We start from the raw sequence: 17559 nt of genomic DNA on the forward strand, positions 1-17559 counted from the left end.
TTGAGCTTCCCTTCCTGGCTCCCCTCCTGGGGGACACCTTGATTTTTATGGGCGTGGCCTGATTGGAAGGCCAGGCCTCTGCTGTCTGGAAGGGAGAGGAGGTGAATTCACCCGGAAGCAACTGGGAGGGCTGTGGCGCCAGGACATGGGAAGGGTGTGCGTGTGGCTCAGGACTTCGGGAACACTTGCTGGATTGGGGATTCTTAATACTCATAAGGTGGAAAACACTTGCAGAGTGTTTAACAGTGTGCCTTTTATAAAGCCCGTTTTTTAAGGTGTTATTTTTCTCTGGCTTATTTTTTTTTAATAGCTTATACTATCACTTGAGAACAAAACAAAACTGACTAATTATTATCATGGATTTTTAGCTCTATAGCTGTGTTGTTCCCACCAGTGAGGATACGGATCCAGACAGAGCGAGCTCCAGTGTGAACAGCAGGCCCTGGTCAGGTGGAGGGATTCTTTTAATTTAATGGGGCCTTCTCCTTCTCCTTTTTTCCATAGCTGATGTAGCTGTGAGTTGGCATTTATAAGAGAAGGCTGGGCCCTCCACAGCTAGGAGTTCTGGATGGGCCCGTGTGGCACTGTCTTCCTGATGGATGGGGACATGGTCCTGCTGAGCCCAGAGCCTTCTGCTTCCCTAGGGCCCCAGAGGCAGCTTTGCTGGCCAACCCTGACACATGGGGACCAGATGCTTTGTGGGACACCTGCTGGGGGCTGCTGCCAGGACCTGAGGGGGGTGTCACCTTTCTGAGCAGCCTGCTGGGACCCAAGCTGAACAGGTCCTGGCTTTGGCTTCCAGAACAACGGGGAAAGACCAAAGGAAGGCACAGCTTCACGGTCCCCACAAAGAGTCCTGGAGCTGTCTGTGGGGTGGCACGACACCCCGTTGTGGGCACCTTGAGACACCCAAGGTGGGATTCCTCAGAAGACTCTGCTGACTCCTGTTGGGCTCTGCTGCTTATTCGCTTGCGTCATGTCAGGCATGGCTTGGAGAGTCCTGGTGCACTGATCGTACAGGAGAGGAAGGGACCACATCCCTCTGCCAGTGGCCTCTCAGGAAAGACATTTTTTTCTAGTGGGGGACAGTTCTCCATGGTCTGTCTTTCCTAATTCTGAGCAACAGGGAGATGGTCCTTTGTTTGGGGCCATCTTTTCAAGGAAAAGTAATGACTTTAGAAGAGAAAATCTCTCTCTCCAGAACAAAAGGCAGATTTGCTTATCATCCAGAATAATAAAGACCACAGCTCCCTTCAGGACAAAAGCAATGCCAGCTCACAGCTCCTTATAAACATCTGAGTTCCCCAAGCTCAAGCGCTCAGCCGCGAGGTCAAACCACAGCTGCACAAGGAGTCCCGTCTGCAGCCCTGCCCTGGGTGTCAGGGACTGCTTTCTGCTGTGCTGAGTTATGCAGTCCTTTCTCTCTGACCCTGCAGTCCCTCGTTTTCTGCAGGCATCTGTGATAATACTGTGGCAGATTAACTGTGGGGAGAAAGCTGGGCAAAACCTTGGATCCTTCACAGAGCTCACCAGTTACTCCAATACCACAGGAAACACTCCTTTCATTAAAAATGGTGGAGAGAGCACTGAAATTCACTGATAACACAGACATATTAAATATGCAGAGTTAGTATTTTGTATTTTAGTTTTGTAACACCCTATGAATTACTGGAATTTTCCAAATATCTCTAGTTTCTTACATCACTATCTATAAATATCCACCCCCCCAAATAGGGAGGATTTTGGATTTTATCTGGCTGAATTTTACTGGGTGTTAGAACAATTCATGATGTGTTAGCTGAACTTCTAACAGTAGTTTTCTGCAAGCTAAGAAAAAATATAAATACTTTTATTTATCTGTAGATGAAAAACATTCTCAATGGTCTAGTCAAGTCAGCCGTTTGGGAGGAATCACTTTAAGTTATGAGTTAGGATTCTTTTTACATCTGCAAAAAGCAGTTGTGCCTGGCTCAGTGTATCTCCTGGAGTCAGTCATGTCCTCCAGACTTTTTGTTAGGGTGGTCACGAATTGTTTTAACTTTTTTCCTTAGTACCCTTGAATTGGCCTTTGAAAGATTCGTAGCATTTCAAAAGATTGAGTGCAAAAGATGGTGTCCCATGTTCAGAAAAGAGAAACCAAAAAAAAAAAAAAAAACATCTCTCAGTGTGATTTCCATGCAGTTACAGGGCAGGGCCTGGACTCATGGGCAGGACTCAATGGACAGGCCTGCACCTGGGCTCTAGTGCTGACCCTGGGCATGCCCTCTAAGTCTAGAGAGACACTCTGCATACCCTCACCATGGGCTGAAGATTGCAGGTCGGGGAATCAGCTAATATCCCACTGCCCTGGGTAAGATAGGTTCCAGTTAACTAGCAGGATTCTCAAGACTTGTCATGAAGAATAGCTTGTCTTCTAGATACCTTATTTGGGGGCATATCTCTGTAAAATGGCTCACTCCAAAATTTTGGAGAACATCCAGTTTGGCCTGGGTTGTGGCATTATTTCAGATGTAGTAAGCAAGGTCTGCTGTAGCTGTGGTCTCTCGAGTGCATAAGTAGAGCTTATTCACCTTAACTCAAGGGCTCTCAAAGTTCATTTCCTTAAGCGGTAGGAGCAGCATCACCTGGCATCCTGTTAGCAGTGGGAATCCTTGACCCAACCCTAGAACTTAGAAAAACTGGAGGAGGAAGCAGCAATCTCTGCTTTAACCAGGACCTACTCCCTGCCCAAGTGATTCTGATGCACAGCAGAGTCTGAGAAGCATTGTATGTCAGAGGAGAATGAGGCTAGTTAGATTTTAAGAGAACAAATGAAGTGATGCTGTCCAGTGTGTAAGCAGAACATAACATTTATTAAATTAATATTTTAATTTTTCATTTATGAAAATATATATAACTTGTATCCTATACCAGGCACTGTTGCAAATACAAATAGAGCATTCCATTAGTTCTCATGATGGCTAAACTGTGGATCTCAGGCAAAGTCCATTTTGTGAATAAAGTTCATTAGTAGATATCTGCGCCCATTCATGTGCCTGTCTTCTACTGAAGCCTTTAGGCCAGGATGCTGAGTTAAATGCAACTAAGACATGGGGCCTACAGAGCCGACTGCATTTAAGATTTCACATCTGGGGCTTTCCATCAGTTCTCAGTCGCAGGTCTGGTGTGTAAGGGAAAGGACTCTCCACATTTCAGGTCGTTAAATACAGATGGAGTTAGTGGTGAGAGCAGTGTGCAGGGAGGCCATGCAGAGGTCTGACAGGAGGAAGGACAAGGCCCAGCCAAAGACTGCTGTGTGAATGCAGAGAAGGTTGAAAACCGACCTGCAAGTTAGAAAAGCAGGAAATGAAGGAAAATAAAAAAGAAAATTGTGGTTGAGGAGGGAGTTTTTATTGACTGAAAGAATGTGGCCTATATGCAAAGCCAAAATACAGGTGGAATTGCAGAAAGTGGCTGGGGAAGGAATGGAGACCAGAGACGCTAACGGGGTCATTCCCAGCTGCCTGGCACGGGCGCTGGACAGCAGGTCTCCCAGGGAATTCCAGGGTGCAGGCGTGGCAGAGAGGACGGGCTCCCAGTGAGGCTGGGAAGGGCCACGCCGCTCCCGGTACAGCCGGGCCTGCTCTAAGTCCACTGTCCTTGTGCGTGCGCTACATAGGGCTCTCTAGACTCCTTCCTCCACTCTACCTGCTAATGACCGGCTGCCACACCGCGGAGAAAGCCCTGGGTTTCCCTTTGGGGTGCTGGGGTACTTCTAGGCTTCACCTCTGTGTTACTGAGGGCAAATCACGTCAGCACCCAGAGTCTCCCTTTCCTCATTTGTGAGACGCTGTTTCCGGCTTCCTCCTGTATCCTGTTTTTCTTCAGGTTCACTCATTTTTGGCAGGCATCACTGAATAAGGGTGCCGAGTGTTTCCCCAGCTCCTGGCTTCATGAGCAGAAGATGCTGCTCTGAGCACATTCCTTCTAGGAGGGAATCGCTGACCCACTGAACGCCAGCCAAGGGCATTTCTTTCCCCCAAAGATCTGATACCGATTTATTCCTGACGCACACCTAGTGACAGATTTCTCCTCTCGCCCAAAGAGTTCACTTACTGTGGAAATGCTTAGAGAGGGGGAACTGGCCAGCTGGGATCCACGGGCCTGATCGTATTTCTCATTCTTTCAGGAATTTTTCTTCAAATGTGGAGCACACCCAACCTCCGACAAAGAAACCTCAGTAGCTCTGAACCTGATCACAACCAACAGCCGGGATATCTCCTGCATAACCTGCACGGACACCAGGTATGCCTTGAGAAGGGTGGCCCTCAGAGTCTTGCTCTCCCGGGGCCATCCTGCCCTGGACTGTGCTCAGCAGCCGCTGCCTCCTGGGGAGCCCCTGGTCTAGGCCCATGCTGCGGCCAACCTGGGTATACCCTAATGTGATGAAGCTCTTTAAAATTCCAGTTACCTGGTTTAATCAGTAGTCAAATAGGTCATCTCACCTCTGTTAGGACCCCATCTAAAAACAATTACAGTCTGCGTCACTTAAAATGTAAACTCATGCACTTGGGTACAAAATGTCACTCATCCACATCAGTGAGTTCCACAGGGAAATTAAATTCAGATGCTAACATTGGGAATGGAAGAACAATTTATGAACACCATTCATCCTTGGACTATATGATCCATACTTATATTAAAAATACCTTTTCTAAATGATTAGTTCAGCCAGATATTCATCTGTATTCATGTTTGAGCGTCACACACATTCATATGCCCAAAGTGAAATTGTGTAGCTAATTCTGGACCCAGTTGTTTCTAATCCCAGTGAATACAAGAAAAGAAAGAAAATTCGGATGTGGTATGAGAGCAGGAGAAAAACAAAAGGACTTGAATATAGCTTAGGAGCCAAGGTCAAAGTAGAGAACACTGAGTCTATTTAATCTGCAGAGTAAACAACGGAGGGTGGAATTCCTTCCTCTGTGCTCCTCAGATGCACAGAGTAAAAGAAACAGGCCCTGGACGTGTTCCTGAGGCTGGCGAAGAGGCTCAGAGGTGAGGGTGGAGACTGAGCTCTGATATCAGGGAGAAATTTTTAGTAAAAGCCAAGTGGATTTCTGAACAGAGTCAAAGAACTTTTGGTCTCATAGTTTTAAGCAGAACCATCTGTAACCCCTGGTCATCTTAATTGTTGCTGCTCACTGGCCTTTGGGACTGTACTACATGGCTTTTTAAAGTGACTTCATGATTAGTGGGTGTTACTATTCCTAGCATGGCATTTCTATTCTTTAATGATTTTACAGTGTTGACTAAAAGGAGCCTAAAGCCTTAACAACATCTGTTGAACAGACCTGTCTCCAAGAAGGAACACAACCAACGAGACAGGCTTTCCATTCTGCTGCCCGGCTAGCCTGCTGTGGCCGCAGCACTGCGACATCGCCTTCCACTGCCGCGTTCAGCTTCCCTGGGCAAGGGGAACGACTGCCCGTGGCCAGTGCTTTCAAAACGCAAGGCGCGAGGATGATGCGCCTGGTCTTTCAGGAAAGGCATTAGAAATTTTTAGAAATGAGAGCTCATCTGCTCCAATAGCGATTGGTAATTAAAACCACTGCAGTTTTTCAAGGGGAAAATTAAAAGCAGGTTTCTGGAAATCAGAGTGCTACCTCCAGCCAGTATGTCAGAACCTTCTGTTGGTGTTGACAATGGTGACACAGAAAGGCACACTGGGGATCATATCATCTGAGGAGGAGCACAGCCCTCCCAGCCTCCTGCTACTAAACTGATCCTGATATTAATAACTGGCAACAGCTTTTGAAGGAAGGAGGCCACCTCCCCGACACCCAGGGGACCACTGCTGGAAGAATCATATGGTTGCAGTAAAATTTTTATGTTATTACTTTGGGGTGATTTTGTGAATAGGAGCTACTCTACCCAGTGATTTAAGCGCATGTGTACATAAGAACAATTGAGTGAAGCCCCTGTGTCAGGAAGCAGAGGGGCTTCCTGTACTAGGGAAGATGGAGCACTTGGTGGACGTGGGAGTACAGATGTCACGGAAGCCGGCAGAAGAACTCTCTGTCTCTCTGGGTGTAGGTGGATGGTCCTTGTGGGTTTCTCCCTCCAGTAATGCTTTATGCTTTAACCTGGAAGTAATCACCTCACAACTATGAAAACAGGTTTAGAAATCACTGTAGACCAATGGTTAGGAAGATTGAGGTTTAATTCTTCCCAATTTCTTGATTATGCCAGAATATTTGTATGCATTCATGTTTGCAGGGTGTACTTGTACTGGATGTATAGTTCCGTATCTGGTTGTTTACATTTAAAGTGACATCATGATAAGTTTTGTCTGCTCTGAAATATTCCATAAAGGCAATTTTAAAAATGGTACCTAAGATTCTGTGATGGGAATATCCTGTTTCCCTACTATCGATTATTAGATGACTTCTATATTTTTTTTAAAAAATAATTAGGACTAAAATTCATACACTTTTACAGAAATCAATGCCTGCATGCTTTGAACATAAGCCTGCAGTTACAGGGATGGGATCCGTAAATGGTACTGAATGTTTATCCGTTTTTGATACGTATTGCTAATTTTCTTTCTAGAAACACTGCCCCATTTTAGAAAGTGATTGTCCATGTGAGGCTCCCTTCTGAGTCTCTTCAAGCACTGAGTATGTTTGTAGTTTTAATCTTTTCCCACTTGATAAAGGGAAGAAATGAAACAAATGTTTCATTTTAAAATTGGCACTAAAGAGATCAAGCATTTCTCATTTATCTATTTGCCCCCCCCCCCTTTTTTTGGTGAGAAAACAAGGCAAAACTTTCTCACTATATAAACTTAAGGAAGAAGTCTGATCTCAGCAATTATTTTCTCATTCACTAATTATAATGTCATGTGTCCTTTATTAATATAATCCTTATTGACTTTTGAATTTACTTAAATATATTCCTTTATTTTAAATGTTGTATCTTCCTGGAGATAAAAATAAAAAATCATAACAGATTTGAAAATATAAGTCTTTTCTTATATATATTTTATGATAAATTTTCTCAATTTTACATGTATATTAGTCATACATTGTTGATCAAGTTGGGCATATTCAACCTTAAAATAGATTAAATCCTAGTATAGTGTTATTTAATCTGTAAAGATCTTTCCTCTGTACCTCTTATCATTGTAATGCAAGATAAGAATTTCACTCTTGTGCTTTACAGACATATACTTTTGTATAAGAGACTTACATCACTTACATTTTCCTCTTAATAACAATTCAAAGAGCCCCACTACCACTTAGCCAACTTTTGACCCTAGAGAATATCATAATCTCTGTGCCTTCAGTTGGCATATAAAATCCAGGAATGTACATAGATAACCTCCTCCCAGGCTTTGTTTGGTTCCAAATCACCGCAGAAGGGAAGGATCAATTGCACTTGCCCCCTGCCTTGTAAACTGATGAGACCAGTGAGGGACTCACTTTTCCTTGGCCCTGGGCAGGTGCTGAGTTGAAGTCCACCAAATTGCACACACAAGGGAAGATGAATCAGACGGATGTGCAGGCCGTTGCTAGTTTGTATAGTTAAAACTTAATTCAGGCATGCAACTTGTGTCCCTTGAGTTTACATTTTTGATAAAATGTCCCCCTCTCTTTTAAAGAGCACAGTGAGCCTTTGGAGAAGGAGAGCAGCCTGGGTTTCCTGTGTGCGTGTAGCCGCCCCTGAGCCTGCGTCTCCTTGCCTCACAGTGCTTGCCCTCACAGTGCTGACCACTCCAGGTTGCCAGCTGATAGTCTCAGGTTTAAAGGTAACAATGCAGTGACCTGGACAAAAGGCAGGGACTGCAGCCAGACACGGGAAGCGTGGCGCCCGAAGGTGCAAGAAGCTGTACTGTTAGTATTTCCAAGGGAAATTGGGACAGAAACTTCTAGACGTCCCTGGGAATCGCATTTTGCCTCAGGAACAGCAGTATCAAGTCACATGAAACCAACATGGACAAAGAAACTTGTATTCTCTCCCTAAACCCTGTGTGAACCCTGGCGCTCACCCTGTGTCAGTGTCTTCAAGGGAAAACAGTGTTTCTGTTGCCTGTTTCTCACATTATAATTTCATTCTTTAAAAAGAATCTAAGTATAAAATGTGTCAACAAATACAATATAGAAAAATCACCATCATTTGGCAAGAAAGCAAAGCTCGCCCCTGCTCCTCCCCTGCGCTGCTCTCCCCAGGACTGGCTAATCTGCACTTTTCCCCCCTCTATTCATCATCCTTGCATTTACAAAGATGAAGGGAAACTAAAAAATGACCACGTTTGCACAGTCAGAATTTAACCTTCCAGAAACTTGCCTTAAAACCCAGTTCCCTGCAGGGCATTAAATCTAAGAAGGGATGCCACCCTGTGTCTTCCCTCAACTCTTCCAATAAGGACTGACATTTCTGATGTTGTTGTTTGGTAGAAATGGTTTTACAATCTTCTGGCCTTCAAATTTGTCTTAAAATAAAATTTTATTCATCTTATTGAGGCAACGCTGCCATAGATTGCAGACTTAAAAGATTTACTCGGACTTGGATATTAGCTCAGATTTCTCTCAGACCATTTGTACTTGCTCCCAGTACCCCGGGGGGAGGTCTCACTACAATCTGACTGTACTCTGGTATGTATTCATTTGTCACTTAACAAAGGGAGATAAGACTTGGGGATCTTAGTTATATTCTCTTCCAGTGCGTTCATTATGTCTTAAGCTGCTTCTGCCAACTCACATTTTAATTTTGATTATACAGTAGTTGTATTTCTTCGTGATTCAAAATGAAATTCTTTATGCATCTAATTTTTGACACATTGCAGAGAAATCTTAACCAATTTCACCCTTCTTTCTACCAACTTAACCCTTTCTTAATATTCTGTTGTTGGAGGAAAGCCACTAGTTTAATGTAGTCCTCAGATACTTAGGAGCAGAAGTGGAGATTGAGACTCATGTACATAGATTGTACCTGCAGTTTTAACATTGCCTTTGTCGGTAAGTGGCTTCATTTATATAGTGAAAATTTGTTGTAAGGGTTTGTGCTGCAGCACCAGGAGGCCTGGTTTGTGCACCCGGGGCTGTGTATTTCAACTAGTCACCCAAACAGGATGCACGTCAAACATACTGCACCATGCCAGGGGAAAAGAATACGTTTGTGTAAGTATGGGGAGGGCCTAGGATGTCCATTTGCCATAGCATCAAACAGAAAAGCAAATACTGTGATTTAACTGATGGATAATGGGACATTTATATCACAAGTAGAAGTATATTGTAGAGTAGAAGGGAAAAATCTTATAAGTTTAAGAAGAAAGAGGAAACTTCAAAGATAGGTCTTCTTGCTTCAAGCAGAAGCAAGGTTCATCTTGTATCCCACATGCATGGAGGTAAATTCCATCTACTTCTGCTATGACAGATTATTTCCTGGGAAAGTGTGACACATCTGAGTCTAATCCAGTCTTGACGGAAAACGTTCATGCCCCGTCCTTTGGATAAAGCCTTCCAAAAAGAATGAGAGATTTAAATATAGCGTTCGAAGATTCAAATGTAGCCCTTAATCACCTAGAAGTTTTTCATTACATTAATTTAAAATAATTTGGACTTGCATCCTACAGATGAAGAAATTGAGGCTAAGACATTTTAAAATTTGCATCAGTCCCTACCACAAAGAAGTTACTCAGTGAACCAACCAAAGTCTGCACCTTTGGCATTGTTTTTCTTCTCCTTGTGCTTCATTTCCCCAGCGTGGTCCTTGTTTTCTCTATACAGTCACAGGCAAGGCTGACTCTACGACTGGCCGATGGAGTCACATGTTGAAGGGAAAATGCAGCGATACAGTGAGACCCAGAGACAGGAAAAAGACAGACTTGCTACGGAGTGCCCCCATTTTGACAGTCCAGAAAGAGGTGAAAAAAACCGAGCTGCCTCCCAGTCTACTCTGCACCCTCACAGGCTGCTTGAAGGGCTGGAGCCAGGCTTGATGAGCTCACAAACACGACTGATCCCCAGTCAGTGGATGATTTAAATGTTTGCTGACTTGAAATAAAGCAAATCCGTTTCATACAGTGCATTGAAAAGAATGCAAGTTCTTTTTATTTAGAGTGCTCTCCTTTTTAAAACCCCTTCTGAATTTAATGGAATTTTCCTGAAGCCAGTTAAATAAAATGATAAATTAGAAATTCATGTAGAGCTTTTAGGAGCTATTACAAATAAGTGGGAAGGCCCAATTTTGAAATCTCAGCCGTAGCATATAGATGACTGAGCCGCAGTGTTTGGGGTCAGTTACTTATGAAAACATAGAAGAAATATTTTATCTGCATTGATACTTTGAAATGTGAGCCATGTCAGTTTTAATGTCAGTCAGTGACCTTCATTTCTCCTGCGGTGAACCCTGTAGATTTTAGATTGGAGCAGCCGCATCCACAGGGTTTCCTGGAGATGTTACAGGTGCTTGTGTGTGAAATTCATGTGCCTTACCTTTCATTCAACTGTCACTGTGGGTGCACAGCAGCACCCGCTGGCAAGAAGAGGGCAATATTGCAAATCCTCCTGGACCAATTTTGTACCTGTTAAGGTCAACCTTGCATGTTGTAACCGTCTGGATTTTAAGCAGTTCATTTTCTGCTGATGGATGTTAAAAAAGAAGCAGCTACCTTCCTGGAGCATCCAGCAGACTCTTGCTAGGATATTCTGGAAAGACAGGTTTTATTCTTAAGTTCTATATTCATTGGAAAGAAATGCCCACATAATCTTTAAGTAGCTGCTTCTTACTCAGAAAACTTTGGCATGGTTTGTGCATTTATTTTTAATTACAATTTTATCCACATAATTAGCAATTGATGATGAACTAGGGGAGGGGATGGAGTTATTTTCCATTGCAAATAATATTCGTGCCAATTCATACCTTCAGGTAGAAATTTTAAACTGCTCGGGAATTTTTTTAGTGATTAAAAGTGATATAATCTGCCTTGCTTTCTGTAAACATCCCATGCATAACTATTATTTCCTATGTCAGTTAGAATTGAATATTTGCAGACTTGTCCTTTGTGGCTTCCACAGCTTATAGAGCTATTTGCAGCAAACTAAGTGACGGTCTCAAAAACATGAAGTGCAAAGTTATTTACTGAAGCATGGTGTGCTGAATCTGTTCCTTGTTAACTTGACAAATTCTACATTATAGAAAACACAGCCCTGCATCTCACATGTACTAGCAGTGGAACTTTGAGGGTTTCTGTCCCAGGTGTGGGTTTTTACAACACCAGGACTGCTGCTCTGTCCTGAGAGTCCTTATACTCCAATAGCCACATATTAATGTGCAGCAGTGTGCACAGGGACACAGCAGCGTCCTGTGATGTAGTATCCTGGGCAGAGCTATTGTATGTGGCCATCGGAGCTCTTTAACCCTCCTCTACCAGCAAAGATGCTGCTCAAGTCAATCCATCTGTGCGTTCAGCAGATATTTATTGTTCCCTTCTGTGGCTCCAGAAAATATTCCAGGTGCTTCTGGCTGAGATAAAGCACTGCATCTCTGAGGGTTGCTGGGAAACAGGGGACAAGCTCTCCTCCAGTAGCAGAGGGTGTCGTGGAACTGGAGAGCTCAGGCCTGGAGGAAAGCGGTAACACCTCTGATCATTTTCAGTGTACCATTGCTGCAGAGCAAGGGCCAAAGTTCATTTCTTTAGGCCAGATCTTCTTGTTTTACTTGGCCAACACAGAATTTAGAAGAAAATATGTATGCATGAGAAGAACATGCCCATTTGCAAACTCTCTGTTCTTTGTCACCCCAGAAGCTAGATGTAACCCAAACCATCCAACACAACTTCTGTCTCTGCTGAAGGGCCTCCTCCCTGCTTATTACCCTGGGAAGAAGAGACCAGGACCCCAAAGTCAAGTTGTGACAAGTAGTACTGTCATTGTAGATCTCCACATCAGGCTGCATTGGCTGAACCTGGACAGAGGAGTGACTGGAGGGATGTTTTCATGTGGGCTCAGTCCAGACCACACAGATGCCAGGCTAAACTGACATACAGTCCATGAAGCTAGGGTAGGCCCCCACATTGTTAATGATTTCTATTCTTCTTAGCATTTGTGAGATATTTTGCATATATCTTGACCTTCACTTTGCCTCCCAGTGGAGAATGCTATGCCCATTTTATAGATGAGAAAAAAAATAAGGTACAAAGAGATTGTTTCCTAATTTGCTGAAAGTCACATTGCTCTTAAAAGAGGGTAAAAAGGGAGGTCAGTATTAGATCCAGTGCTAATCCTGACCCCCAAACCCATGCCTTTAATCATGCTGTTTGCCTTAGGAAGATATTAATTGCCTCAAAAATGACATCTGTTTTGAAAAGAAAGGAATTATAGTGGAAAACAGAAGTGGAGTAAAGAGAAACATTTTAAGACATAAGCTTAAATGTTGAAGGAATGGCTGTGGAATTGTTGTCTTGGTTTCCTTGGGATTAAGGGCCCTCCTGCTTAGTAAGCCAGGTGCAGAGCCAGGAGTAAGGGATCATTGCACTGGGGTCTCTGTGGAGATGGCTCCTGCCCCTCAGAGGAGGCCTGGTATGCGCTTCGGCTGCTCAACTCAAGGCTACCACTCACAGATCCTTTGCTGATGAGTGGGGGGAGCAGGGGGGGAGTTCCTTGTACAGAAATGAGGGGATGCTTATGGAACCATGGGCAGCAGTAAGAGGTGCCAGACAGGAGGTGGTGGCCACCATGGCAGTGGTCACCAGGGACACCCAGATCCTCTTCATTCTTCAGTGAGAATCCCTAATGACAAAGTGAACTATACTTCTTTGTTCTTGAGCCACAGTTGGAAAAGCAAGCTGCCTACCAGGTAAGGAGAAGTTGGTATTGGTGTTGGTGTGTTCACAGACTGACCTTGATCCCCTGTTCTGCCAAAGACACTTTATGCCCAACAGGATGAATTGACTTTCTATCCCCAACAAATGGCAGTCCTCCATCATTCCTGCCCAACTAATGTCTCTAATCCTCATTCCACAGCAGTCAGCAAAGCACTTAAAACTTGTCTCTTGCATCTTGCTTCTGCTGGTGGAGACTTTTCCACTGTGTTACTCTCACAAATACAGAAGTGTGTAGACACCATTAATTCAAGGGTTATTTACAGACATGGATTACTATGTAAGTGGCTTTGAGTCATCCCTCAATCCTCATGTGATTCATCCCTGTAAGTGGAAGATGACCAACTCTCCACTTCACCCTCCTTCCCCTTTCAATGTCCTATATTTTTCACAGTTAAGAGTTTTATATCCTTTTAGTTTGCTACCAATGACCTTCCCAATACCTGGTGCACAGGTAGCATGCGGTTGAGAAGGCCACCTCTGAAGACAGACAGTGTGGGTGCATGATTTGTCCCCAGCATTTCTCCTCTTTGTGCAGATAATAAGACACCTTCCTCTCATCTGTGCTGTGGCATTGTGAGGACTAAGTGGGTCCACACAGAGAACACACTTAGAAAACTGTTTCGTGTCACATATATGTAGCTGAACAGAGAGCCCAGGTAGCATGCCTGGCCTTACAAGCCCAACTTCAACTGGTGCTGGCACAAGTTACAAATTCAGATGCCTCAGACTTGGGGACCACAGGCCAAAGGTCTGCGATAAACAGGAAGCAACACAGTAGGTCACCCCAGGATGGGGTCACAGGAATCCACCTTCCCCCGCTGGAATCACTGCCACCTCAGTGTCTGATTTGGGGCAAATCAGTCACTCGGACCTCAATTCCTAAATTTATTTTATTCCTGAGGTGGTGTTAAGATCAAATAATTTATGTGAACAGACTTTGAAAATGTTAGCTCTCTACACAAATGTAACATCAGTTACAATGATTATTATCATTATTCTTTTCATCTTGAGAAACATATGTCATAAACAGTTCTTTTTAGAAATGAGACATTTTTCCAGATGGCAGTATCTAGCCCTGTGCGCCAGCCAAGAGGAAATATTTTGAGTGAGGAGGGGCCAGGTTCCTGAAAGCAAATACATTTTAATATTAATGGGAGGAATAATGTGGGTACATCACTGTATAAAACAATGGTGAAAGAAATTGGACCTTGGATGACCCAAATGTATTTGGGAAAGATAAGACTTCCTTAACAGGATCACTGTAGAAGTTTTGTAGAGTTTAACTTCTTAGGTGCTGTAGAAGCTTAGATAAGGGACATGATGTGGGTTAAGTTTTCCAGAAGTATAAACTGAGACCGATGTTGGCGTGTAAGATTTCTAACTTACTCACTGGAGACCAAGGCCCAGGGAAGAGGGCAGCCCAGGATTGGTAGAGAAACAGGACCACTGTGGTGAGCCACCTGGACTCAGCGTGGCCTGCCTGGCATCCTGGTCGTTTCTGCCTTGTGCAGTCTCTTGGCGTGGCTGCCCAGGCAAGGGGCTGAACATCATCCACACACCACAGAAAGTCCTTCTTTGAAATGGGATCTGGGTGGCACCTCTGCATCTCCTACAGGGCACCTTGGCAAGGGGCATTTAAAGAACCAGAGAACCCAGAAAATGGTGATCAGGGCAGGATTAGAAGGTGGAGAGCACAGTAGGTATTTCTAGCTGAGAGGAAACAACAAAAATAATCATATATGATTAGTGATGGATCTAATGCAGAAGGAAATTATTCCATTCAATGAAATAATACACATTTCAAAAGGAAAAATAGTCAGATTCAGCTGCCTTATTAATGAACCACCACTGCTATACAACATTGCTATACAATGTTGTATAGCAGTGCAAAGACCTGCAAGAGGAAAACAAAGTTTTAATATTTTTTACTAACAACATGATGATGTAAATTTCTTTTGTTATAAGATTCACAAGATAATAAAGTTTTTAGTTTGTTAGAAAATTAAGATATATTTCAATATAAATGATCCCTTTAAAAATAGAAACATCATAAGCATAATCAAATGGTCAGACTAAACTTTAAAGAAAAATTAGGGAATAAACTTCAAAAGTTAGTTTCATATTTCACAAGCATTAGCAGAGATGAATAATTCAGCATGTCTTTTAAGAAATGTAATTGTTTCTATAAAAATTCGCCCATAATACAAATAATCCACAATGTCACAGATAAATTACTCCAGCACAAACTGTTAATACCAGTTTTTAAAGTGAATCTCGGCATCATATAGGATTGTGCATTTTAGCTATCCAGGAACTTGATATCCAATGTGAACAACTGGGCTTTGTGAACTTGGTTGAGCTCTGGGCATGTAGAATTACTTTTACTGTCAAGTAGACTTTTTAGATTCTGTTTCTATGCCTGGTTTTAAAAGCTATTGTATTTGCTCTGAGATCATTTCAAAGGTGGATTTCAAATAACTTCCAAATAACTACCATTGACTAGGATAGGTAATCCTCACCCAGGAAGAGCAGGTGGGTTCAGTTGACTCACAGAGTCCAGTTAGAGCTGGACCTAAGCAGCAGGGTGCAGAAGGCCCCCCGATGCTCCCTGCCAAGCTGTAGTCCATTGCTCACTTTGCTTCTTGCTGGTCCCTGACACTGACACTGTCAGAAGGGGGCAAGGCAGAACAGAAAGCAAGATGTTGAGATCCAGCCTGAACTTGCCTCTGAGCTGGTCATTTACCACAGCTCCCTCTCTGTCAAGTAAAGCTGATATTACCCACTTCACAGGAAGGCCAGGGGTGCGGTGAGAGCTAAAATCCACCCTAACCTTCAGAACCTGCCGGGTTCTTCATATGTTAATGTCAGTTAAGGCTTCCTGCCCAGGTCCTCTGCTGTGCCAGCATGTTACACACATGGTGCTGTCTCCCTCCAGTTCGGTCCTGCAAAGACACACGTGGTGATGGCCAGCCTGACCAATGTGGTGTTGGAGGTCTCTGATGTCCTCACCATGGAAGGCAACCAACATGCCTCTGAGCTGCGCCCAGCGCAACTGGCTGATGTTCTTCCTGCAAGTGCTGAACTACTGAGTCATAGCTTTCCAAGAAAACATGCCTTCACATCGTTAAGATGATATCTGCTGTAGTGTTGTGGGGACACACGAGGCAAGGCACCGAAGACAGCAGGAAACAGTTTTATTTGGCTGCAGCCAGGCTCAGAGGGCACAGCTTCTGCTGTAATCAATCAATCCCCTGAACCCCGAGTTCAGGGAGTTTCAGAACTTTATACCCAGCATGTAAGGGGAGGGGCTCAGAAGTTCACAGGCTGCAGAAGTTCACACAAAAGCAGGTTTTTCTTTCACTGTTTTGGGAAAGTTAACCCTTCAAAGACAACACCTGAGAAGAGGAGAGCTTCTTCTCCCCTTTCTTTCCTCCCCCTGCCAGCTGTTACCATGGAGTCCAGTTGGTAAAACTTATCTTAAAAATATAGATGACTCTGTGAAGCCCAGCTCAAGGCAAGAGACCTTGCTTGCACATTTCTACAAACTACTATACTGGATATGTGTGTGAAAAACTAGTAAGGGGGTGTCCAGTGTTGAGAGCCACAGCCGAAGGGGCCCCAGCAAACTTCCAGCTGCCAGCAAACTTCCAGCTGCCGGCTGATGATTGGCTCACAGCGGCCCCAGCAACATCTAGCTGATTGGCTCCTCTGCGGTGATGCTCATTGGGCTGTTTCCCTGCCCTTTCAGACCACGGAGCTGCTCATTGGGGGACTTTTTTGGCTCCGCCCATGTGACCCAGCCAATCGGCCTCAAGAGCAGGAGGATTGTGGGAGGTGGAGAGAAGCCGGTGGGAGAGAGAGGCTTGTGGGAAGCCGGTGGTGGCAGTTGAGGCTCTGAGGGTTTTTCCTGAGAGGCTGTTTTGTTTGGCGTGTGTGGTTCTAAAAATAAAGTTAGTTTCTTTTGACAAGTGGCTCCTGATTGTGCCCAGCCAGACTGCGGCATTTGGTGGCCCGTACGGGGATTAGTTGCCACTCCTAGGCCTCGAAGCGTTTGAGTGGCTTGTTGTAATGGCCAATGTTTTGGCCATTCTTGACGAGAGATGATGCTAAGGTCTGCACCTGTATCCAGTAGCCCATTAAATTCATGTCCTTGAATATTTAGTTTTAGCATGGGGCAAGAATATAAATTTAAAGAAAGCATAGCCCAATCTACACCTGTGGAGCCTAATCCCTTGGAACCTCTTTCTACAGTACGACTGGAAAATTTATCATGTAGGCTGGGTATTATTAGTAACTGTGCTATTCTATCTCCTGGTGAAATTACTGATATACCCTTTGGAGAACTGGCTATAATTTTTATTTCACCTTCATAATCGGGATCAATTACCCCAGGACTTATCATAAGTCCTTTTAGAGTAGAAGAGCTGCGTCCCAATAATAAGCCTACTGTTCCTTTGGGAAGAGGTCCTTTCACCCCTGTGGGAATGATTTGAACTCCCATCTCTGGAGTTAGTACTGCTCTGGCGGAGGTGCAGATGTCCAACCCTGCGCTCCCTCTGGTTTGTCTGATGAGGGATCTGATGGACGATGAGGGAACATTGGCCATTACAACAAGCCACTCAAACGCTTCGAGGCCTAGGAGTGGCAACTAATCCCCGTACGGGCCACCAAATGCCGCAGTCTGGCTGGGC

At 44.1% G+C, this 17559-nt stretch overlaps 1 protein-coding gene across 4 annotated transcripts in view; it reads left to right on the forward strand.

Moving 5' to 3' along the window:
* Positions 1 to 17559, forward strand: part of Prkn (parkin RBR E3 ubiquitin protein ligase) — a 1229219-nt gene that overhangs the window by 649929 nt on the left and 561731 nt on the right. For all 4 annotated transcript variants that reach the window (XM_046449311.1, XM_058580947.1, XM_058580948.1 and 1 more), the window contains exon 6: positions 4169 to 4284. In XM_046449311.1, the coding sequence (XP_046305267.1) occupies positions 4169 to 4284 (116 nt within the window). The remainder of the gene's footprint in view (positions 1 to 4168; positions 4285 to 17559) is intronic.

Source organism: Marmota monax, unplaced genomic scaffold (genome assembly GCF_021218885.2).
Source record: "Marmota monax isolate L192 unplaced genomic scaffold, Marmota_monax_Labrador192_F-V1.1 WCK01_AAM20220418_F8-fsc00083, whole genome shotgun sequence".
Lineage (NCBI taxonomy): Eukaryota > Metazoa > Chordata > Mammalia > Rodentia > Sciuridae > Marmota > Marmota monax.